Raw genomic sequence first — 26755 nt, 5'->3', positions numbered from 1 at the left:
TTATGGGCATGTCTCAGCTTATATCCCCATTCCCAATGCTCAGTCTAGGAATAATATCCCGGTCCCAGTCCTACTGCTCAGTCTACTCAGAAGCCTTCAGTAATTAGAACAGATCACCATGAATTCTTCCTAGCAGCCATCTCGCACACGAACATAGTGAACACACACACACACACACACACACACTTCAGGAGCTGACATCTGCTGACAGTTAGACAAAACTGGAATGGCATTAAACCATTGTAGTGCTGTTATTCAGTTACTTTAGAATCTAAAAGTAATACATCTTTCGATTATAGCTTAGGGTTGTTTTCCCACAGCATTCTAAGAAACCTGTTAGCACAACGCTTGATTTAGTAACGTTTCGAAGTTAATCAATCCACAAATACACTAGGTGTTACTATTTATGTTCACTTTACATTTCTGACTACTATTAGTAACTGTAGTGGAAACTATAGCCTTTGTTACATACAGTATGTAGGCCCCAGCCAGCCAGACAGAGTGTGGTTGTGTGAGCTGGTGGTGGGTCTGAATAGCTTGCCTCATCAGTGGGCTTAGTAGTGTAGCGGTGTGTCCCCAGGCCTGTTCTCCTGCCCTGCCTGCTCATTGTCATTTTAATTTGTGTGTGTGTGTGTGTGTGTGTGTGTGTGTGTGTGTGTGTGTGTGTGTGTGTGTGTGTGTGTGTGTGTGTGTGTGTGTGAGTGAGAGAGAGAACAAGAGACAAGTCTTCAAGCTCTATCTCCACCTTATCCTCCCAGATGGAAATGTCCAACTCCATCAGTAGACATTAACTCCCACAGTGAAATGTCTGTATTCAGAATAATGTCAGTCCTAACAGAATATACAGTAGTGAAAGGCTTTTGTTAGAGACATTGAGAAGATACACATTTTTATGGACCTCTAGCCCTGTTACAACATGTAGAAAAACCGCCAACGGAAGAGCTCTTGTTCAAATTGCACCATTTATGATATGTTTATCCCTAGTATGTATTTTTATCCAAAATGTATTAATTTAACCCCACAACCTCTCAACATTTTACTCCTTTTGAGTGTGCACCCCCGCCGCTGTTTTACCCCGTGTATGAAATAATAGAGTTGAAAGTCAAAGCTCTGTGCTGGGGTCAGGCTGCGATGCGTTCGTTGGTTGGTGTCCTGGGTAGGGGTGTGTCCCAATTGGCATCCCCTATATAGAGCACTACTTTTGAACAGAGCCCTATTGGGCCCTGCTCAAAAGTTATACACTATAAAAGGAAAAGGGTGCCATTTGGGAGGCAGCCCAAGTTTAGTTTCACATGGCGGGGATAGGGTAATTATTGTGGCTTGTCAGCCATTTTAACTCCCAGCCAGACTCAGACAGTGTCCAGGCCTTCCCTGGTCTCTTTGATCATCCCTCCTCCTCCTCACAAAGAGCTGCTTGTCTCACTGTCGGCTCCGCTCACACAAAAACGTGTGCTTGCATGCAGACACACACACAGGTCACACACACACACACACACACACACACACACACACACACACAGACAGGCTCTAGTCTGCTAGTCCTCTCATTAGATACCCCCAGACAGAGCAAGGTTGGGTTCATAAGCCACCAAACGGAAAACAACGGACTGAAACAGGTAGGGACTACCTGAACTTGTCCAATAAGAAAATACACTTTTTGCTACGGTGTGCCCTAATGGATACGACCTAGAGGAGACCAGATGCACACAGCCAGAATGTCCCCTGAGTCGGGAACAAGCTATTTTTGTGATGTCATGGCACAGGCAAACAACTCTGCTTTTCTTAGTAGAGGGTGGAAGGAGATGAAGTTGCCATACTAAAAGCCTTGCATTAGCTAGCTAGCTCGGCCTTATTAAACTAAAGTTGGCAGGAGAAAGTAGCTTGGTGCAAACGATGTATTATAATAAACACACATTAAGCCCTATTGGTAGAGATTCCTGTGGAGGTGGTAGGTAGCTTGGCGCTAACCTTGGTGTGTCTCTCAGGGTCGCCCCCTGGGGGCAGTGTGGGGATGTGAAAGCTGTGTCTCCTAGCTTGGCCCTGAGGGAATTACCTGACTGTCTGCTATCAGATGGCCCAGACCTCTGAGCCTCATCACTCCACACTGCTGCACAGTCCAGCACAGCGACCGCTAAGCAAACCCTCCCTGAGCTCCTGCCGGAGTCCCTCTGCGCGTCTCAAATGGCACCCTATTCCCTATATTTTTAAAATGAACATGTCCATAACAGAGCAGTACGTTACTTTGTAGGTGTCCACAAGTTTGCACCTATACTTGCAATAACTGGGGACATGGGCTGGAGGTGAGATGGAAGGCATGTATGGTGAGACTTTGGAATACACTGTTGGATATGCCAACTGCCAGAATAGCTAGTAAAGTTTTTCAATGGGATCTCTCCATAGGGGTTGCCTGGGCAACTGAAATGTCTGACCTTTTTCAGCAGTCTGACTGTGAACATCTGTATGAAAAACAAATTAAGGGAGACATAGATATGATTAAAATACAGCTGTTGATGCAATATGAAAAAAAATGGGTTGAGGAGATTAATCATGAACCTAAATTGAGAACCTTTTGTTTGATTTAAGGGTGAATTCGTGTGTGAGAGATATATATATTATGTATAACTTACCTAAAAGCAAGTAAGATCAGGGATATTGCCTCTGCGTATTGAAACAGGTCGGTATTGTGGTGAAATGGAAGAGGAAAGACTATGTAACTATTGTGACCTCAAAGAAATAGAGAATGAAACTAATTTTGTCCTCTATTGCCCTTTCTACCACGATATACGCTTGCTCTTATTCCAGAAAGCACACCAGATATACCATGGCATTATGTGGCTGAGCGATGAGGAGAAACTACAATTGTTTTTTGTCATTGTGTATTTCCGTTTGCGGAATATTTAGATAAAGCCTGGAATAAAAGAAAAAGGGCTACCTATAATGAAATTGTAAAAATATTTAGCTTCTTTGTGGTAAATGGCATGTGTGTATATACATTCTGTATAGGCTTGTCTCCCTTATGAATCTTCTCTTTGTGCCAGACTGAGTTCAAATGCCTTCTGTTTCTTTTTTTTCTGTATTTATTTTTCTGTGTGTGTATGTATGTATGTACAGTGAGGGGAAAAAAGTATTTGATCCCCTGCTGATTTTGTACGTTTGCCCACTGACAAAGAAATGATCAGTCTATAATTTTAATGGTAGGTTTATTTGAACAGTGGGAGACAGAATAACAACAACAAAATCCAGAAAAATTCATGTCAAAAATGTTATAAATTGATTTGCATTTTAATGAGGGAAATAAGTATTTGACCCCCTCTCAATCAGAAAGATTTCTGGCTCCCAGGTGTCTTTTATACAGGTAACGAGCTGAGATTAGGAGCACACTCTTAAAGGGAGTGCTCCTAATCTCAGCTTGTTACCTGTATAAAAGACACCTGTCCACAGAAGCAATCAATCAATCAGATTCCAAACTCTCCACCATGGCCAAGACCAAAGAGCTCTCCAAGGATGTCAGGGACAAGATTGTAGACCTACACAAGGCTGGAATGGGCTACAAGACCATTGCCAAGCAGCTTGGTGAGAAGGTGACAACAGTTGGTGCGATTATTCGCAAATGGAAGGAACACAAAAGTACTGTCAATCTCCCTCGGCCTGGGGCTCCATGCAAGAGCTCACCTCGTGGAGTTGCAATGATCATGAAAATGGTGAGGAATCAGCCCAGAACTACACGGGAGGATCTTGTCAATGATCTCAAGGCAGCTGGGACCATAGTCACCAAGGTCCTCCTGCTCAAGAAAGCACATATACATGCCCGTCTGAAGTTTGCCAATGAACATCTGAATGATTCAGAGGAGAACTGGGTGAAAGTGTTGTGGTCAGATGAGACCAAAATTGAGCTTTTGGCATCAACTCAACTCGCCGTGGTTGGAGAAGGAGGAATGCTGCCTATGACCCCAAGAACACCATCCCCACCGTCAAACATGGAGGTGGAAACATTATGCTTTGGGGGTGTTTTTCTGCTAAGGGGACAGGACAACTTCACCGCATCAAAGGGACGATGGACGGGGCCATGTACCGTCAAATCTTGGGTGAGAACCTCCTTCCCTCAGCCAGGGCATTGAAAATGGGTCATGGATGGGTATTCCACCATGACAATGACCCAAAACACACGGCCAAGGCAACAAAGGAGTAGCTCAAGAAGAAGCACATTAAGGTCCTGGAGTGGCCTAGCCAGTCTCCAGGCCTTAATCCCATAGAAAATCTGTGGAGGGAGCTGTAGGTTCGAGTTGCCAAACGTCAGCCTCGAAACCTTAATGACTTGGAGAAGATCTGCAAAGAGGAGTGGGACAAAATCCCTCCTGAGATGTGTGCAAACCTGGTGGCCAACTACAAGAAACGTCTGACCTCAGTTCTTGGTGGCAAAACCCTTGTTGGCAATCACAAAGTCATGTTTTGCAGAGGGGTCAAATACTTATTAAAATGCAAATCAATTTATAACATTTTTGACATGCGTTTTTCTGGATTTTTTGTTGTTGTTATTCTGTCTCTCACTGTTCAAATAAACCTCCCATTCAAATTATAGACTGATCATTTCTTTGTCAGTGGGCAAACGTACGAAATCAGCAGGGGATCAAATACTTTTTTCCCTCACTGTATGTATGTATATTCTTTTACTGCTCTAGGGATATAATTATTGTTTGGATAACCTTATTTACTATTATGTATTGATTTTGACCTTAAATGTTTTCACTCTATATGCGATGCGCAATGCAGAGAACACCGGAAGAAGAATTATCATTTAATTACCACAGTGAATTATTGTAATGTTAGTTTATGTGTCAATTAATCCCATAAGGGATAGGTTGCCAATTGGCGATTTGACACGAAAATAAAATGTAATTCATTCACACTTATTCAGGCTGACGCACACGCACACACACACGCCCCCCGCCCCCCCCCCCCCAAACATGCACACTGTTGCCCATAATGACACTCATCAGGCTGCTCTCCCCTCCTATGAACAGTGTTTATGGTGCTATTGGTGCTTGTGCTGCCAACAGACAGAAGATGAAAACAGCCACTGTACTGTAGCATAGCATAGTGTGTTTACTGAACAGCAGGGGTTAGCGTTTGATGCTCCTCTCTTTAGCCTGTCTGCTGCTGCTGCCGCTGCATTCGGTTGTCTTGCCAGTTTAGCGAAATATTCGTGAAATATGTATTGTGAGGCATAACTCATGTTCTATGCACATGTCCACCCCAACCCCCCCTTTATGCTTAATCCCTCCACACGTAAGAAAACAGAGGGAGAGAGACACACACACACACAAACTCCTTAGGGGAGCTGAATACACACAGACAGACTGTAAACTAGGGAGCTCATTATAATCTGTTTCAGTCTTCGTCAGACAGTGTTCATTCTGCCTGAACGATATTCTCTCAGTCAGTGCAAATATGTATCACTGAGAGAGACTACCTACATAGACTGCCTATACCATAAGGCTAACTCGCCTAGGGGTCTTAACCACGGTGGTCTTTCCATTATCCAGCCTTTTGTCCCAGTTACAGATACCATTCCATCTGTTCCTACAAAGACAACCAGCCCAGACAACTAGCTAGATAACGTCACAATTCCCCCTCCAGCCTCCACTCCTCACAGCTTCATCTAGAGGGAAGTAGAAAGTAGCACATTGTGGTTATATTTTCTCTCTCTGGCCCCTTTTCTGTGTCCCCTCACCTCTGTGGGACCTGACCATACCCTCAGGAGACGTGACGTCCCCATCCTCAGCCCGCCAGGTGAGGTGGCTGTGACCTCCTTCAGCCAGGCAGTGTGATTGGCTGCTCAGGGACAGTGTAGGGCTCTTGAGTAAAGTAAAAGTAGTGCGCTATATAGGGAGGGTTAGCTTAGCGGTTGCTGTGCTGTACTGTGCAGCAGTGTGAAGTGATGAGGCTCAGAGGTCCGGGCCATCTGATAGCAGGCAGTCAGGTAATTCCCTTAGGGCCAAGCTAGGAGACACAGCTTTCAGATCCCCACACTGCCCCCAGGGGGTGACCCTGAGAGACACACCAAGGTTAGCACCAAGCTACCTATCTACCGCCTCCACAGGAATCTCTACCAATAGGGCTTAATGTGTGTTTGTTATAATACATAGTTTGCACCAAGCTACTTTCTCCTGCCGACTTTAGTTTAATAAGGCCGAGCTAGCTAGCTAGTTAGTGCAAGGCTTTTAGTATGGCTTAAGTATACCACCAAGTTACCAAGTTAATTTCTAGGGCCATGGGCATAATTTCATATATACATTTGGATGTGTTTACAAAAAGGAAGTCCTTGTGAAATTTTTTTCCACCACAGTTCCAAAATCCCCTTATCCTCCTTGGTGGTTTCCCCACCAGCCACCACCACAACATAGCACTTCTCCTGTTCTTCTACTTCTTCCTCTTCTCTGCACAACACATGAAGGATGTTCCTTTCCCGTGTGGAATGTTTGTTTATCTGAGCTGGCATGGTTAGGAAAGCAGTTATCCCGGGACCCAGCTGCCCCAGCTTCTCGGCTCCCGCACAGACAATTCCCCCAGAGGTGAAAGGTCAATGTCTCTGTGAGGGCTGGCCATCGATTGGTTCAACAGCTTAATGCACCAACCACTCCACTCTTAGCTGGTTCTGTGGCTGCATCCCAAATGGTACCCTATCCCCTTTACAGTGCATTGGGAAAGTATTCAGACCCCTTGACTTTTTCCACATTTTGTTACGTTACAGCCTTATTCTAAAATTGATCAAATATTATGTTGTTCTCATCATAGCAAAAACTGTTTTTTTTAAATGTTTTGCAAATGTATAAACAGTTACCTTATTTACGTATTCAGATCCTTTGCTATTAGACTCGAAATTGAGCTCAGGTGCATCCTGTTTCCATGGATCATCCTTGAGATGGAACTCTTTGGCCTGAATGCCAAGCGTCATGTCTGGAGGAAACCTGGCACCATCCCTACGGTGAAGCATGGTGGTGACAGCATCATGCTGTGGGGATGTTTTTCAGCGGCAGGGACTGGGAGACTAGTCAGGATCGAGGGAAAGATGAACGGAGCAAAGTACAGAGAGATCCTTGATGAAAACCTGCTCCAGAGCGCTCAGGACCTCAGACTGGGGCAATAGTTTCACCTTCCAACAGGACAACGACCCTAAGCACACAGCCAAAACAACGCAGGAGTGGCTTCGGGACAAGTCTCTGAATGTCCTTGTGCAGCGACGCTCCCCATCCAACCTGACAGCGCTTGAGAGGATCTGCAGAGAAGAATGGGAGAAACTCCCCAAATACAGGTGTGCCAAGCTTGTAGCGTCATACCCAAGAAGACTCGAGGCTGTAATCGCTGCCAAAGGTGCTTCAACAAAGTACTGAGTAAAGCTTCTAAATACTTAAGTAAATGTGATATTCCATTTTTTTTTTTATACATTTGCAAAAGGTAATAAACCTGTTTTTGCTTTGTCACTATGGGGTATTGTGGGTAGATTGATGAAAACAGCTTTTTAATCCGTTTTAGAATAAGGCTGGAACGTAACAAAGTTTTGAAAAAGTCAAGGGGTATGAATACTTTCCGAAGTAGTGCACTATTAAGGGAATAGTGCCATTTGGGACACATACAGTGTGTGCGGGAAATAGCTCAGTATTTCAGGGTTGGAATTTGCTTACTTTACTTAACTCCTTCTTAAGCACTATAAGTACCACCATGCACCATTATTTCCCTGTGATTAAGCGAAATTAGCTCATGAGAAGTGTGTGTGTGTGTGTGTGTGTGTGCATACATGCCTACTTGTGTGTTCTGAAAGTATTTTTTGGCAGCAGAGTCACCAAATGTAATTTGTTCTCTGACAGTCTCAGAACAAAGGAGGACCAGATCCTGCTCTGCTCTGCTCTCTCTGGTCCATATGATCTAATTGTTTGTAGCTACGCTCCCAATAACGACCTGCCAACACAATCACACAGCCTCAGATAGCTCAGCAATAGATCCTTGTGGTGTTTGGACCTGACTGAATTTACAACCCTGTTCTGCTCCTCTGTTCTTCTATGTTCTGTTTGGACTGAACTGGACACATACATACTGGGCTGGATATTTAGTGAGCCAAGCTTTCACCTCTCTCTCTCTCTCTCTCCGGCTGTCTCTCTCTCTCTCTCTCTCTCCGGCTGTCTCTCTCTCTCTCCGGCTCTCTCTCTCTCTCTCTCTCTCTCTCTCTCTCTCTCTCTCTCTCTCTCTCTCTCTCTCTCTCTCTCTCTCTCTCTCTCTCTCTCTCTGGCTGTCTCTCTCTCTCTCTCTCTCTCTCTCTCTGGCTGTCTCTCTCTCTCTCTCTCTCTGGCTGTCTCTCTCTCTCTCTCTCTGGCTGTCTCTCTCTCTCTCTCTCTGGCTGTCTCTGTGTGTTTGTTTTTCCCTCTCATTGTCAGTCAACCTTACAGACAGACAGACAACCGCTCCTCGGTGTGCATAGAGTACCGGCCCATCTCTGCTCTGGGTATACACTAAATGTACAAAACATTAAGGACACCTGCTCTTTCCATGACATAGACTGACCAGGTAAATCCAGGTAAAGGCTATTATCTCTTATTGATGTCACTTGTTAAATCCACTTAAATCTGTGTAGATTAAGGGGATGGGACAGGTTAAAGAAGGATTCTTAAGCCCTGAGACATGGATTGTGTATGTGTGCCATTCAGAGGATGAATGGGCAAGACAAAATATTTAAGTGCCTTTGAACGGGGTATGGTAGTAGGTGCCAGGCACACCGGTTTGTGTCAAGAACTGCAATGCTGCTGTTTTTTTTTACACTCAACAGTTTCCCGTGTGTATCAAGAATGGTCCACCACCCAAAGGACATCCAGCCAACTTGACACAACTTTGAGAAGCATTATCGTCAACATGGGCCAGCATCCCTGTGGAACACTTTCAACACCTTGTAGAGTCCCTGCCCGACGAATATTACTCAATATTAGGAAGGTGTTCCTAATATTTGGTATACTCAATGTATGTCCTTCTGTCTCGCTCTCTGTGGAGCTGTGTTACTTTGAGCCAGCCATATATAGAAAATAATGAGGATATGATGCCATGAATAAAGCATCATCTCTATAGAGCCAACCTCTCATCATCTCTGATCTCTTCTGTTCCTGTCTGTCTGTCTGTCTGTCTGTTGCTGTTGAAGCTGCTGGAGTCTCCAGAGGTGAAGGAGGATGCAGTCCTCTGTTATTCTATGGAGGTATGTACTCTACTTTACTTTAAAATACTACTGAATGTCAATACGATCCTTCATATTTGCTGATGCCTCCTACAGCTGCACACAGTCACTTATGAATAATGAATGGTTATGGTATGTGTGGTAGATTTGTTTTCAATGCACATATAAGCCAAGCCATAGTAGGAGTGTCTGTAGTGAGGCCGTTTTCTCTGTCTGGATGTATTGAAAGAATATTCTGTCTCATCAAGAATTATAGAGGTAGTGTAGAGGCTGAGAACAGAGTCTAAAACTCCCTGAATCGTAGACTAGAGCCTGGAGCTGGGCTGGAGAGAGGAGGGCTGGGTAAGAGCTCTGTTCAAGGGGGAGAAAGAGAGCGATAGGGCAGGGAAGGTGAGCTCAGCTGTCAAGCCAGCTTTAAAAAGACTGCCATAGCTATAGTGGACCTAGTCAGTAATTGCTAGAATTTTCACCTTGAATTGTATGGGAAATTGGGAATATCAGACAGACAGACCAGACAGACAGGCCAAGGTTCCTATAATGGGACTCCATCCTCCATCCTTCTAACATCTGTTAATGAGCCTGCCCTCTGCATGCCACAACTCAGACAAACACCCCCACTCTTTAGTCAGCCAGCCACGACCCGTCTCTCAGAATATCCTTCTTAATGTTCAGACAGCTAGACGTAACCCCCGACTCCAACGCCAAGTCACCTCTCATCTTTTCCTCTCCCTCTCCTCCTCCTCCAGCTGCAGTCTACAGGTCGTCTCCTGGAGGAGCAGCTTCCAGAGATGATGACAGAGCTCCTGGCTGCGGCCAGGGACAAGATGCTGTGTCCGGCCGAGTCCCAGCTGACTCGCTCCCTGCTCATGGAGGTGATCGAGCTGCACGCCAACCACTGGACCCCTCTGGAGGCCCTCACCACACAGTACTACAACAGGACCATTCAGAAGCTCACCACTGCCTAGCCCCCCAGGCCCAGGCCGCCTGGCCCACAGGTCAGACACATGGAGGCCTGAGATGGGTTGATGGCTGGGATGCATGGGGTGGGACTGGACATGGGACCGTACAGGGTCGCAGAACATAATTGAGTGGCCCCATACCAGACTGCAAATGGGTTTAAGGAGATGGGACTGGGACTGACAAGACATACAGACAGACCTGAAATCCATGCAAAAACAAGACAAACACTACACCACGGACACAGACAGAAGAGACTGGCCACTGGCCATGCTGCCTGCACACAGTTGACTGTGGGGGCTTGCCTGGTCATTGAGATGGGTGGAGGACAAAGAGACGGCATGATGTTGGGGGGGGAGAGGAGAGGGTTGGAGCAGCAGCCGCCTGTCCTTGGTGAACAGAGAGTCTCCTCAGAGGTTAAAAAGAGAAGAAGCAGGGGGTCCAGGGAGATTTCTTTCTCTCTTTTGTGTTCGTGTGCCAACCACCCTTCCTCCTTTCTATGTTTTTCTCCTTTCTCTATCTCCCCTCCTCCTCCTCCTCTCTGTTCCAGACCCTTCCACCCCAGGGCCTCTGTGGCTGACTGGGGAGGTCAAATGGCCAGACTGCAGGGCTAGGTTCCAGTCAGGCCTGCCTTTGTCCTCCCTCTCCCCCAGAGGCGCTTTGTGTGGCTGAGACACTGGGACACTGGGACACTGGCTGGCGCACTCTGGATCGCTGGCTGGGTAGCAGATGGCTTCTGGCGCCTCAGTGGGCTGGCTGCAAGACACACTCCCAGTCCCACATACACTCCAGCCCCAGCCAAGGCCAACCCATCCTCCAACTCAGGCTAACCCTATCCCAGCCAGGCCGCTGACAGAAGGGGGCAGTGGGTTTGTCCTGGGGGCCAGTGGGGCTAGGGACTGCTTTATTGTGGCTTTTGTTGTCATTATCATTTTCAGAGGGGTTTAATTTCCTCTGTCCATGCTTTTGTTACCTTTGTTATCAGTAATATTCTATTATATTATTGTTACTATTATTATTGTGATGTCTTTTAAATCGTGTAGATATGTATGATAATGGAATATTTTAGGGTAGATGTATTGCACAGGTTTGATTTGTTTTGCACTGTTTTAAGGCGATTACTTGTTTTAAAAGTCAAAAGAAAAAAATAGAAGATTTTAAACTGTGGTATGGATAAATACTAGCATTAAAAAGCCTCAATAGGTTTGAGGGGTTCGTTGACTAGAGAGGGAAGGTTTAGCCAGAAGGAAGAATCATAGAAATTATGGATTTGAAGAAGTCAGTCAGACTAGTGGCCTTGTGAACTATAACTACATTTATAGAGTTGCGTCCTTGTTGTTTTGGAAGAAAAGGCCAAGAGAGATGGAGAGTGCTTGCCGAGTGACCTGCAAAATGCTGATTCTTCTTCCAGAGGAAGGAAGAGAAAATGAAACAAAAGAAAAACGAGCATGATACAAATCGCTTCTTCAAATGTTCTCCTGTTCAAGCAGCCATTTTGCAATGTTGGACATTTTGCAACTCTTTATATCTGTATGATGATGAAGTATTTGCTTTTGAGAGAGAGAGAGAAAAAAAAATCTTATTTTACAGATTATAAAAAATATATATATATGATATAATGTAGTATGTGATTCGCATTACTCTGGCTTCTGCAAATGTGTGTACAACAATATTGACATGTATCAACTCAATCATCATTATGTAATACAATGATATGTAATCCAATATACAGTATATACCAGTATTTAAGACATGGATGCCAGATCTAGGAGGGCATGGTGTAAAGCGAGACAAGGCCTATGTCCCAATTATCTATCCTTCTAAAGTGTGCGCTTGTTCACTTCCCTTCCCTGATTTGAAAGGAAATGACTGGTATACGAAAGATTATATTATCTAGCCCATGCCTCCTCTAATCCAATGCTTTTAGGTTTGTGGGAAATAGTAAACGAGTGTACACTTCAGGTGAAAGGAGATATTATTGGCACCCATGATGATTAGCTATAGGGTTGTGGTTGTGTGGATAGGAGGTGGCCTTTCCATGTGTTCTTACTATGGCTTCAGCTCATGTTGAATGAACTGCTCATTCTGGGGCAGTCTGTCCGTCCTAGTACTACTAGTGTTACTAGCTCCTGATTTCCCATTGAATTGAATCTCTGGGCAGTTTTGTGTTATTTCTTTCTGTCTTGCATCAAGAATCCAAATCTTTCATGTAGGCATCCAAAACAATAGGGTATTTTTTAAAACAATTTAAATAATTTGGAGATGCAGATAACTGGCAAAATAAAGGAAACACCAACAATAGGGCGTTGGGACACAATGAGCCAGAACAGCTTCAATCACCTTGGCGTAGATTCTACAACTGTCTGGAACTCTATTGGAGGGATGCAACACCATTCTTCCACTAGAAATTCAATCATTTGGTGTTTTGTTGGTGGTGGAAAACGCTCCAGAATCTCCCATAAGTGTTCAATTGGGTTGAGACCTGGTGACTGAGACGGCCATGGCATATGGTTTACATCGTTTTCATGCTCATCAAACCATTCAGTGACCACTCGTGCTCTTTGGATGGGGTTATTGTCATCCTATGGGGGCATAGCCATGGGAGCCTGCGCTGCATTTTTATACATAACCCTAAGCATGATGGGATGTTAATTGCTTAATTAACTCAGGAACCACATCTGTGTGGAAGCACCTGCTTTCAATAAACATTGTAACTCTCATTTACTCAAGTGTTTCAATTATTTTAGCAGTTGCCTGTATATACAAACCCATCTGTCTAAATGTGCACCTGCCTATGAGGTGATTTTCATTTTTATTTGATCGATCAATGGGTTTAGATTTTCAGTGACTGAAACTATTGTGATTCCGATGATCACTTGCCTGGTAAGTGCGGTATATGTTAGATTGTAAACAATGCTATAATGCTATTGGGCGATTCCATATGCAAAGGAGCGACTCTTTGAAACCCAACGGGGTGAGTCCTCATCTGTGACACTGGGCCTCCTGGCGCCCTCTGACCTTAGACCTTTAGGTCACATGACTCACCCAACTATTGAATGTGACGCACCCCCATTTGCATCTCATTGACATTGGAACGAGGGAGTGGGAATGAGGCGTTGGAACATGGTATAGCATCATTACGGCGTTTTAACCCCAGCGAGGCGAGACTACCAGCCAGACGGTGCACAGATGATGAGCTGTAGAATTTGGAAGTTGTTGGTCATCATTTTTTTATTTAGCAATTAAAAAAATTTACTAACAGAAGAGGTGAAAAAAATGTGGGTGTTGTACTGTGGTTTTTACCTGCCTGAAATATTTGGCGGCTGTATGGATGCAGCCACTGAACGTTCTCACTGTCTAGACATTTTCTTTCTCCCGTATCCTGAGAACATCTCCCCCTTCACTCCACCATTCAGCCACTAAAGCCTCTCTATTTTAGGAGAAACCATCTCGTATGTCTGGGGGATGTCTTATCTTATGTGTTGCACTGCTTTGACTCAAACAATATACCTGAGAAAAGCTCTGTTTCCTCTCGATATAGTCTCTGCCACATGTCGCTATGCTCACAATGAGCTCTCATTATTCAGACACAGAATACACACTGGGACTCTCCTATATAAATCATACTACATACTAATGTCATCTCTGTTAAAAGGTTTTGCATACTTTATAAAGTGAGTATTACCTATAGCCATTATACTGTATTCTATGTGTCTGACTGGTTGTATGACTGGATGTCCTTGGCCCAGTGTGTTGCCTTTGTTAGGCCCTGGCCCAAGCCTGGGGCTAGCCTGCGGCGTCTACCCCCAGGAGGGCTCACTGAGCCTGGGTTCACTCCCCCAGAGGCCTGGGTCTCTGAGCTCGCCCCTGGAACACAGGCAGGTTGTCCTTCAGCATCCTTCCACATCAATCACAGTCTGGGCATGTGAGGGAGGAGAGGAAAGGGGGGTGAGACGGGGGTAGTCTACTTCTGATATAGGGGAAGGGGCATCAAACATACTGGGAACATAAAGCTCATGTGAAATGATGTTACTGCTCATGTCTCTTCCTTTTTCTAATGATTTATGGGAAATATGCATTCACGATTTGTATAGCTATGTATGCAAATTACGTAATTATTAAAGACTGTTCCTCTCAGCTCTTATGGCAAGGAGAACAAAATGCACACACTGAGAATTCATTTCAACACGTATACTGTTCGATATTTGAAGGTGTCTTCATGTAGAAATTCTTATCTTTAGAATAGTGTTTAATTATTTACCTTTATTTCAACAGGAAAGTCATATTGAGACTAAAGTCTCTTGCAAATGAGCCCTGCACAATACAAAAACTAACATCAATAGGCAAGCATAGAAAACAAACACATTCTTCATTATAGTCCTTTAGCAGACAGTCTTATCCAGAGTGACTTACAGTTAGTGAGTGCATACATTATTTTTTTATACTGGCCCCCCGTGGGATTCGAACTCACAACCCTGGCGTTGCAAACACCATGCTCTACCAACTGCGCTACATCCCTGCCGGCCATTACATCCCCTGGGCCAATTGTGCGCCGCCCCATGGGTCTCCCAGTCGCGGCCAGCTACGACAGAGCCTGGATTTGAACCAGGATCTTAAGTGGCACAGCTAGCACTGCGATGCAGTGCCTTAGACCACTGCGCCACTCGGGAGATAATAATCCTCTGTCAGCTGTCTAAATTGCCCTAGGGACACCAAAGCATCCAATTGAAACGTATTTTGGAGATTATTCCAAACATAGGGTGCAAGGAAGTTAAAGACTGATTTACTCAAGGTGTTGTATCAGTATTCACTTTGTGTTCTCCTTTAACCGTAACACCCAATAAAAACGTACTACATTATCTGGTTAGATTCTCTTGGCTTTACTTTAAATGATGATACTGTGAACAGATAGTCATACACCCCATCTGCAACCATGTTTGTCTCCAGTCTCTGCCTCAGTCTCTGTGTGTCTGAAGATGTGGATGTTGGGTGAATGGGGAGCATGGCCCTGTGCTAACGGTGTCATCAGGCCGAGGGGAGATGGATAAATGGAGGATGGAGAGACTGTTCCCTCCATCCCTCCCCAGGCTGAATTAGAATCATGGCTAATTTTTCTGTGCGTCGGAGGATAAACAGAGATGACCATGCGGGCTGCCACGGCCTGGAGGGAGACTCATCCAACTAGCTACGTCTTCCAGTGAATTAGATCGCATTACTGAATCACAGTATGAGTTCATGTTGGCCAGCCAGTCTAGTCTATCTGCAGCACAAAGAGATGTTCGGCCAGCCAGTCTAGTCTATCTGCAGCACAAAGAGATGTTCGGCCAGCCAGTCTAGTCTATCTGCAGCACAAAGAGATGTTCGGGCAGCCAGTCTAGTCTATCTGCAGCACAAAGAGATGTTCGGCCAGCCAGTCTAGTCTATCTGCAGCATAAAGAGATGTTCGGCCATCCAGTCTGCACAAAAAGAAAGAGAGGAAAGCTCTCCCATGGACTGACCGACCAAGACAAGGGGGGTGGGGAGGACTTTATGGTCCAGACATTCTATGACCTTATCATGATGGAGTTAGTGGGAGTCATCTTTGGTTCATTAATTAGCCTACATAGTATGACGACTATAAACTGGACTGAAACATTAGTATGAAAAAGACGGCAAATAAAGTTTTAGCTACTTAGATGTATTATTATCAGCAGTCACAATGGACGCCTTCCGGCCACAATTTCAAGCCTTCATCAGCAACATTAGTCTAACTCTAATATGACTAGATTATGCGTTAGGCATTGTTTCTGGGAAGAGGATGTTGTCATGGTTGTCCAGACAGAGTCCTGTGTCTGGTCCTCCTATCCCCTGGTCATCCTGGCTGTGAGGCTTTATTCTGGGGCTGTGTTGTCAGGAGGGATGAATGCGCTGGGTGTGTGTGTGCAAGCTAGCTAGCTGAGTAACCGCTCAGCCTAGCCTGGGTCTATTGTGTAGGGCAGACAAAGGGAGGCTGTGACTCAGCTGTCCTTGATAAGACACAAAGAGAGAGAGACACAACCCCCATGAACACACAAACTCTCAGCTGAGTAGTCCCAATCCCCCTGATGATACCATACAGATGTCGCCACTCCTATAGCTCTGTCACTGATGGGCAGGGGAAGAGACAGTACCTGTAGTCACTGATTATGTGTGAGCATTTGAATGCTCATGCCACCTGCATTCACAGCTCATTTCTGACCCATGTACAGTGGGGAGAACAAGTATTTGATACACTGCCGATTTTGCAGGTTTTCCTACTTACAAAGCATGTAGAGGTCTGTAATTGTTATCAAAGGTACACTTCAACTGTGAGAGACGGAGTCAAAAACAAAAATCCAGAAAATCACATTGTATGATTTTTAAGTAATTAATTTGCATTTTATTGCATGACATAAGTATTTGATCACCTACCAACCAGTAAGAATTCTGGCTCTCACAGACCTATTAGTTTTACTTTAAGAAGCCCTCCTGTTCTCCACTCATTACCTGTATTAACTGCACCTGTTTGAACACGTTACCTGTATAAAAGACACCTGTCCACACACGCAATCAAACAGACTCCAACCTCTCCACAATGGCCAAGACCAGAGAGCTGTGTAAGGACATCAGGGATAAAATTGTAGACCTGCACAAGGCTGGGATGGGCTACAGGACAATAGGCAAGCAGCTTGGTGAGAAGGCAACAACTGTTGGCGCAATTATTAGAACATGGAAGAAGTTCAAGATGATGGTCAAAAACCCTCAGTCTGGGGCTCCATGCAAGATCTCACCTCGTGGGGCATCAATGATCATGAGGAAGGTGAGGGATCAGCCCAGAACTACACGGCAGGACCTGGTCAATGACCTGAAGAGAGCTGGGACCACAGTCTCAAAGAAAACCATTAGTAACACACTACGCCGTCATGGATTAAAATCCTGCAGCGCACGCAAGGTCCCCCTGCTCAAGCCAGCGCATGTCCAGGCCAGTCTGAAGTTTGCCAATGACCATCTGGATGATCCAGAGGAGGAATGGGAGAAGGTCATGTGGTCTGATGAGACAAAAATATAGCTTTTTGGTCTAAACTCCACTCGCCGTGTTTGGAGGAAGAAGAAGGATGAGTACAACCCCAAGAACACCATCCCAACCGTGAAGTATGGAGGTGGAAACATCATTCTTTGGGGATGCTTTTCTGCAAAGGGGACAGGACAACTGCACCGTATTGAGGGGAGGATGAATGGGGCCATGTATCGCGAGATCTTGGCCAACAACCTCCTTCCCTCAGTAAGAGCATTGAAGATGGGTCGTGGATGGGTCTTCCAGCATGACAACGACCCGAAACACACAGCCAGGGCAACTAAGGAGTGGCTCCGTAAGAAGCATCTCAAGGTTCTGGAGTGGCCTAGCCAGTCTCCAGACCTGAACCCAATAGAACATCTTTGGAGGGAGCTGAAAGTCCGTATTGCCCAGCGACAGCCCCGAAACCTGAAGATCTGGGGAAGGTCTGTATGGAGGAGTGGGCCAAAATCCCTGCTGCAGTGTGTGCAAACCTGGTCAAGACCTACAGGAAACGTATGATCTCTATAATTGCAAACAAAGGTTTCTGTACCAAATATTATGTTCTGCTTTTCTGATGTATCAAATACTTATGTCATGCAATAAAATGCAAATTAATTACTTAAAAAATCATACAATGTGATTTTCTGGATTTTTGTTTTAGATTCCGTCTCTCACAGTTGAAGTGTACCTATGATAAAAATTACAGACCTCTACATGCTTTGTAAGTAGGAAAACCTGCAAAATCGGCAGTGTATCAAATACTTGTTCTCCCCACTGTACATGTGAAAATGAATCACATGCATGTGAGCGTGCTATGTGTGTGTGTGTGTGTGTGTGTGTGTGTGTGTGTGAGTGTGCATGTATGTGTGTGTGTGAGATGCTTCGCTCCAGTGAGCCAGACGTGTACTGCAGGGGTGGTCTTGCTGAGGGGAGCGGAGGAGAAAGGTGAAAGGACGTGTGAGGAAAACTGGAGCAGAGAAAGAGAGAAGAAAAGTCCCTCTGATGCTTCAGTCAATGTGTTACTGCTATGATAGCGGAATCAATAGCTAGAGGCTACAGAATGATTTTAGCTGGCTGGTTTGGCTTTGCAGTGTAACGACGCATAGACCTCACATTGTATGTGGTTAGGAAAGTGGGAATGTGAGAATAGATTTTGCAATCTGACTTTTCTTTCAGTAGTCTTTAAAGGCCCAGTGCAGTCAGAAACTGGATTTTCCTGTGTTTTATATACATAGTACATTCAGAAAGTATTCATACCCCTTGACTATATTATGGACACAGTATGCTTTACATTGGTTATCTTGTTGCTATTAGTTTTTGTTAGTTGTTATTAGTCCCATCCTTCAGCTCCAGCTGAAAATTAGTATTTGTGTCACTCTCAAAACGTTTGACCACGACTGTACACGCACATTCACATTTTCTCAAGAGATGCTGAAAGAAAGAAATCATAATTCTCCACTCCTGTTCCCGAGACAAAATTAACATTTGTTGAATAATTTCACTGCATGAAATGCATAATTATGCAGGAGTTGCTTTGCAGTATTACTTTAGTGCCTTGTTGCAAACAGGATGCATGTTTTGGACTATTTTTTTAAATTATGTACAGGCTTCCTTCTTTTCACTTTGTCAATTAGGTTAGTATTGTGGATTAACTACAATGTTGTTGTCTCCTATCACAGCCATTAAACTCTGTAACTGTTTTAAAGTCACCATTGGCTTCAAGGTGAAATCCCTAAGTGGTTTCCTTCCTCTCTGGCAACTGAGTTAGGAAGGAAGCCTGTATCTTTGTAGTGACTGGCAGTGGCGGCTCCTGAAAAAATTCTCAGGGGGGGCAATTTTTCTGATGATTTAGGTGACCTACACACATTTAAAAAAAGATATGTCCAGCAACAACATGAAGACAGGGGCAGCATATAAGTCAATACCAGAAGCATTTATTGACTGATCTCAAAAGTGTTGGCTTACAAAAGCAAAATAAGTTATCACAGTAAAAATAATCAAGGGTGTTCTTTCACATTCCTCAACACTGCATAAACAATATGCATTTCCATAAAACACCTCATCTAATTGTGCCACAAAGTTGACAAGTCCAAGAAAAATACCAGGGTTGGTGGAGCCCTCAGTTTCATCTTTGCCTCGCAAAGCTAACTCAAACACTCCGCAAAACTTCACACACTGGATTAGCCGGCTGAGGATGTGGCGGTTCTTGCTAACCTCATCGTTGTGGCGGCGGACAGCTAGCCTGTATCCCTCATCCAGTTGAGTGGCAATGTTCACTCTCCCCAAAGCAGACAATCTCAAACAGCTATCCATGTGGGTCTTTGACAGCTCATGTTTCTTAATCTTTTCTGAAAGATGGTGCATGTCCGTTACACCAGTCGCTGTCCAAGCGGTGCTGTCTGCCGTGCCGCCTTCAGGGTGAAAGAGTAAGCAGGGGTAGCAGAAGACTGCATTAGCTACATCGCAGCCTGCTAGCCAGGTTTTTCGTTCGTACCAATTTTTGGAAAATCCTCGGGTGTAGGACTTTCCCCCTTTAGTAGAAACCTATTGAATTATTAAATTTGGTCTGGGAGGTCCTAATTGTTTCGTTGCCAATTTATCTTGATTTGTTCGCCGACAAAAAGGAACTTCTTTCAAAGAGACAATCGAGTTGCACTGAACGCTAGCCATCTTGACAGTAGTACGTGAATTGATTGACGCTGCTACCCGCTCTTTTCTTAGTTACGTTCATGGTTATGTTACGTATGACGAAAGCGCGTAAGTGCAAGCCCTCCCGGAACCCATAGAGATTGTATTGAAAGCTCTGATATTTGAAAAAAAAAGATTATACATGAGAGTCTATGAGAGACTTCTGGGGCGATTTTCAACCTGACTGAAATCGCCCCAAAAGGGGCGGGGCCATTTGAAGCACGACTTTAGCCTGATTGGACATTTAGTGGCAGATCAGACGTCTAGATTAGAACACTGATAACTACTGTTGCCGTGATATAATTGATTAGAAAAAAAATCCCTTCCTTTTCCCGTTTTGCAGTGCGTCGCCCATATCGCCCTAATGAACACACCGCCCCTGGTGACTGGGTGTATTGATACACCATCCAAAGTGTAATTAATAACTTCACCATGCTCAAAGGGATACAATGCCTGTTTATTTTATTTTTTTACCCATCTACCAATAGGAGCCCTTCTTTGAGAGAACATTTTATCAATTTAAAATTCAGGCTGTAACACAACAACATTTGGAAAAAGTCAAGTGGTGTGAATACTTTCTGAAGGCACAGTACATGTACATTGTGAAAATTATGATAATGAACTTTTAAGTGGAACTGACAGTTGTTTAGCAACATGAAATATTATTAAAATCTGTTAATATCCACCCCCCAGGAAAAATATTACACCTTTTCTTTTTACATTTTCTGACAAGCGAGCACTTAGATATGGTCATTTTCACGTTTTCATAAATTCATAGAATGTTCTATAGCAATATAGAATTTTGTTTGGAGAATAAATAGACACTGCAGTAAATAAAACCTATTAAAAACATCTGTCTTGTCCAGGACCGGTGTCTACGCAGACCGGTGCTCCATAGCCAATCAGAGCTACAGTAGGCCTATATGCAAATAAACTATTTGCCACACAGGCCTGCCATCATTCACTTTGAACTGGACTGTGTGTTTACAGGCAGTTGCAACAGCGCGACTTTAGATCATTAAAACGCATTCACCAAAAGCCAAAAAATACACCTGAATGGATTTCTGCAAATATGTCAATACCACGGGAGTCCTCTTACATTTGGGAACTTCACAGTCCTAATGATCAAACAACCATGAAAAGGTAGGCTCTCTCCCTCAGTTGCCTATGCACATCAACAACAACAAGAACAACAACTAATGCTAGGCAGAGCGAGATTAGCTCAAATCTAACAAGGAAACACTATCTAGATATACCCTCTCAAACTTTTTCAGCTAGTTGGCCGTCAAGATTGCACTGATAAACGATGGAGAATAGTAGCCTGCTCATCCTGCAGCTTGCTTGCCTGCCAATGCTTGCTTGTCCCAACCCACGTTTTGATAACTGAATGGGAACTTGCCTCCCTGCCAAATATACTGAACAAAAATATAAACATAACATGCAACAATTTCAAAGATTGTACTGAGTTACATTTTATATAAGGAAATCAGTCAATTGAAATAAATTCATTAGGCCCTAATCTATGCATTTAACATGACTGGGCAGGGGTGCAGCCATGGGTGGGCCACTTGGCAGCCAGGCCCACCCACTGGGGAACCAGGCCCAGCCAATCAGAATGAGATGTTCCCCACAACAGGGCTTTATTACAGACAGAAATACTCCTCAGCACACCCCCCCTCAGATGATCCCAATGGTGAAGAAACCGGATGTGGAGGTCCTGGGCTGGCATGGTTACACGAGGTCTGCGGTTGTGAGGCCGGTTGGACGTACTGCCAAATTCTCTAAAACGCTGTTGGAGGCAACTTAGGGTAGAGAAATGAACATTCAATTCTCTGGCAACAGCTCTGGTGGACATTCCTGCAGTCAGCATGCCAATTGCACGCTCCCTCAAAACTTGAGACATCCGTGGCATTGTGAAGGTGCGACAAAACTGCACATTTTAAAGTGGACTTTCATTGTCCCCAGCACAAGGTGCACAACACCTAATCATTATGCTGTTTAATCAGCTTCTTGATATGCCACACCTGTCACATGGATGGATTATCTTGGCAAAGGAGAAATGCTCACTAACAGGTATATAAACAAATTTGTGCACAAAATTTGAGAGAAATACGCTTTTTGTGCATATGGAAAAGTCTGTGATTTTTTATTTCAGCTCATGAAACATGGGATCAACCCATTACATGTTGCATTTATGTTTTTGTTCAGTGTATATTAATCATGCATTGAACTGTATCCATCTATTCTGCCAACAATACCTTACTGTACGTCATGGAATTTTTAGCCAAATAGAACCTATTTTTAAAACCTCTTATAAAGTTAGTTTTGAAGCATAAACTGGGAATTTGATATTTTTGATTGATATCATGATTGTCTGTTAGTTTCATATCTGCAAAGTAGTTAAAACACTCTCAGTTCCACTTGAAGGATTGGTTTTGGATGCCCAATGTCCCTCACTCTGTAAACTAACTGTACAATGGACATTTTCATGTAAGAGAAGCCCTGATAATCAACAGTGGTGGAGCTAGTAACTCATATTGTTGCATCCTGGACTGGCAGCGAGGAAATTATGTCATGACCTGTTGGCTTCCTGAATGAACTGTTTAATGATTCCACTGCTTTAGGAACTTGCTTCGTCATACTCAATCTAACTCTACAGTGGCTTGTACTCCTACACACACGTACATACAGTCAGGTCCAGAATTATTGGCACCCAAAATAATTGGGAAATTAATTTGTACTACTACAATTGCTCAAAGAAAGAGATCTTGTATAAAAAGTAATTTTAAAAAATGTTTTGAAGATAGGGGTCAAAATACTCTAGCACCCTCCCCTTGCAAGGATAACAACTGGGCCTTTTTCTAAGATGTTTTATGAGATTGGAGAACATGTTGGGAGGGATCTTAGACCATTCCTCCATGAAGAATCTTTCCAGATCCTTGATATCCTTTGTCTGCTCTTATGGACTGCCCTCTTCAATTCAAACCACAGGTTTTCAATGGGGTTCAAGTCCGGAGACTGAGATGGCCATTGCAATATTTACATTTTGTGGTAAACTAACCATTTCTTTGTGGATTATGATTAGTGCTTGGGCTTATTGTCTTTCTGGAAGACACACAAGTGTCAGCCTCCTGGCAGAGGCAACCAGGTTTTGGCTAAAATGTCTTGGTACTTGGTAAAGTTCATTATGCCGTTGACCTTAACAAGGGCCCCAGGACCCGTGGAAGCAAAATAGCCCAATAACATCAAAGATCCACCACCATATTTTACCGTAGGTATGAGGGAGGTACTTTTTTGCATATGCTTCTGTTTTTCAACACCAAACCCACCACTGGTGTGCGTGGCCAAAGAGCTCTATTTTCATGTCATCTAAACAAAATATATTTCGCTGGCCAATTGTATTAGTATAAAATAATATAATTTCCCCATATTTTTTAACATACAATATAGCTCAGTATTTGAATTATTTATTTTATAGTATTTTTTGCTCATCTTTATCAAAGGTGCCAATAATTATGGACCTGACTCACAGGAGGTTGGTGGCACCTTAATTGGGGAGGACGGGCTCGTGGTAATGGCTGGAGCGGAATAAGTGAAATGGTATCAAATACATCAAACACATGGTTTTCATGTGTTTGATGCCATTCCATTTGCGCCGTTACAGCCATTATTATGAGCCGTCCTCCCCTCAGCAGCCTCCACTGACCTGACTGTATATACAGCGCCTTCGGAAAGCATTCAGACCCGTTGACTTTTTCCACATTTTGTTACGTTTCAGCCTTATTCTAAAAATGATTAAATAAATAAAAAAGCAATCTACACACAATATCCCATAATGACAAAGCGAAAACAGTATTTTTTATAAATACCTTATTTACGTAAGTATTCAGACCCTTTGCTATGAGAATCGAAATTGAGCTCAGGTGCATCCTGTTTCCATTGATCATACTTGAGATGTTTCTACAACTTGATTGGAGTCCACCTGTGGTAAATTCAATTGATTGAACATGATTTGGAAAGGCACACACCTGTCTATATAAGGTCCCACAGTTGACAGTGCATGTCAGAGCAAAAACCAAGCCATGAGGTCGAAGGAATTGTCCGTAGAGCTCAGAGACAGGATTGTGCTGAGGCACAGATCTGGGGAAGGGTACAAAATCATTTCTGCAGCATTAAAGGTCCCCAAGAACATAGTGGCCTCCATCATTCTTAAACTGAGGAAGTTTAGAACCACCAAGACTCTTCCAGGAACTGGCCGACCGGCCAAATTGAGCAATCAGGGGAGAAGGTCCTTGGTCAGGGAGGTGACCAAGAAACCAATGGTCATGCTGACAGAGCTCTAGAGTTCCTCAGTGGAGATGAGAGAACCTTCCAGAATGACAACCATCTCTGCAGCACTTCACCAATCAGGCCTTTATGGTAGAGTGGCCAGACGGAAGCCACTACTCAGTAAAAGGCACATGACAACCCGCTTGGAGTTTGCCAAAAGGCACCTAAAGACTCTCAGACCATGAGAAACAAGATTCTCTGGTTGGATGAATCCAAAATTGAACTCTTTGGTCTGAATGCCAAGCGTCACGTCTGGAGGAAACCTGGCTCCATCCCTATGGTAAAGCATGGTGGTGGCAGCATCATGATATGGGGATGTTTTTCAACGGCAGGGACTGGGAGACTAGTCAGGATCGAGGCAAAGATGAACAGAGCAAAGTACAGAGAGATCCTTGATGAAAACCTGCTCCAGAGCGCTCAGGACCTCAGACTGGGGGCGAAGGTTCACCTTCGAACAGGACAACGACCCTAAACACACAGCCAGGACAACGCAGTAGTGGCTTTGGGAGAAGTCTCTGAATGTCCTTGAGTGGCCCAGCCAGAGTCCGGACTTGAACCCGATCGAACATCTCTGGAGAGACCTGAAAATAGCTGTGCAGCAACGCTCCTCATCCAACCTGACAGAGCTTGAGAGGATCTGCAGAGAAGAATGGGAGAAACTCCCCAAATACAGGTGTGCAAAGCTTGTAGTGTCATACCCAAGAAGACTCAAGGCTGTAATCGCTGCCAAAGAGGTTTCAGCAAAGTACTGAGTAAAGGGTCTGAATACTTATGTAAATGTCATATTTAAAAAAAAAAAAAAAAAAATGTGCTTTGCCATTATGGGGTATTGTGTGTAGAATAATGAGGGGAATAAACAATTTAATCAATTTTAGAATAAGGATGTAACGTAACAAAATATGGAAAAAGTCAAGGGGTCTGAATACTTTCGGAATGCACTGCATACATACACGTACGCCTGACATATGCAGGCACATAAACACACACACACTGAGAGAGATGCACACACACATAAACACACACCCATACTGTGCATTGCAAAAGTATTCATCCCCCTTGGCGTTTTTTATATTTTGTTGCAATACAACCTGTAATTTAAATTGATTTTTATTTGGATTTCATGTAATGGACATACACAAAATAGTCAAAATTGGTGAAGTGAAATGAAAAACATAACTTGTTTCAAAAAATTATAAAAAATAAATAACGGAAAAGTGGTGCGTGCATACAGTGGGGGAAAAAAGTCTTCACAAGGTTTTCACACACTGTTGCTGGTATTTTGGCCCATTCCTCCATGCAGATCTCCTCTAGAGCAGTGATGTTTTGGGGCTGTCGCTGGGCAACATGGACTTTCAACTCCCTCCAAAGATTTTCTATGGGGTTGAGATCTGGAGACTGGCTAGGCCACTCCAGGACCTTGAAATGCTTCTTACGAAGCCACTCCTTCGTTGCCCGGGCGGTGTGTTTGGGATCATTGTCATGCTGAAAGACCCAGCCACGTTTCATCTTCAATGCCCTTGCTGATGGAAGGAGGTTTTCACTCAAAATCTCACGATACATTCATTCTTTCCTTTACACGGATCAGTTGTCCTGGTCCCTTTGCAGAAAAACAGCCCCAAAGCATGATGTTTCCACCCCCATGCTTCACAGTAGGTATGGTGTTCTTTGGATGCAACTCAGAATTCTTTGTCCTCCAAACACGACGAGTTGAGTTTTTACCAAAAAGTTATATTTTGGTTTCATCTGACCATATGACATTCTCCCAATCCTCTTCTGGATCATCCAAATGCACTCTAGCAAACTTCAGACGGGACTGGACATGTACTGGCTTAAGCAGGGGGACACGTCTTGCACTGCAGGATTTGAGTCCCTGGCGGCGTAGTGTGTTACTGATGGTAGGCTTTGTTACTTTGGTCCCAGCTCTCTGCAGGTCATTCACTAGGTCCCCCCGTGTGGTTCTGGGATTTTTGCTCACCGTTCTTGTGATCATTTTGACCCCACGGGGTGAGATCTTGCGTGGAGCCCCAGATCGAGGGAGATTATCAGTGGTCTTGTATGTCTTCCATTTCCTAATAATTGCTCTCACAGTTGATTTCTTCAAACCAAGCTGCTTACCTATTGCAGATTCAGTCTTCCCAGCCTGGTGCAGGTGTACAATTTTGTTTCTGGTGTCCTTTGACAGCTCTTTGGTCTTGGCCATAGTGGAGTTTGGAGTGTGACTGTTTGAGGTTGTGGACAGGTGTCTTTTATACTGATAACAAGTTCAAACAGGTGCCATTAATACAGGTAACGAGTGGAGGACAGAGGAGCCTCTTAAAGAAGAAGTTACAGGTCTGTGAGAGCCAGAAATCTTGCTTGTTTGTAGGTGACCAAATACTTATTTTCCACCATAATTTGCAAATAAATTCATAAAAAATCCTACAATGTGATTTTCTGGATTTTTTTTCCTCAATTTGTCTGTCATAGTTGACGTGTACCTATGTTGAAAATGACAGGCCTCTCTCATCTTTTTA

The 26755-nt window shown here is 44.0% G+C and overlaps 1 protein-coding gene across 1 annotated transcript in view; it reads left to right on the top strand.

The window, feature by feature from the left end:
- Window positions 1-13431, top strand: part of ctif (CBP80/20-dependent translation initiation factor) — a 137244-nt gene extending 123813 nt beyond the window's left edge. The window contains exons 14-15 of the mRNA XM_084160140.1: window positions 9182-9235; window positions 9961-13431. Coding sequence (XP_084016266.1) covers window positions 9182-9235; window positions 9961-10179 — 273 coding nt within the window. The 3' untranslated portion in view covers window positions 10180-13431. The remainder of the gene's footprint in view (window positions 1-9181; window positions 9236-9960) is intronic.
- The last annotated feature ends 13324 nt before the right edge of the window (window positions 13432-26755 follow it).

The sequence above is a fragment of the Coregonus lavaretus genome, assembly GCF_964263955.1.
Source record: "Coregonus lavaretus genome assembly, chromosome: 4".
NCBI lineage: Eukaryota > Metazoa > Chordata > Actinopteri > Salmoniformes > Salmonidae > Coregonus > Coregonus lavaretus.
This window is presented reverse-complemented; position numbering and strand designations above follow the sequence as displayed.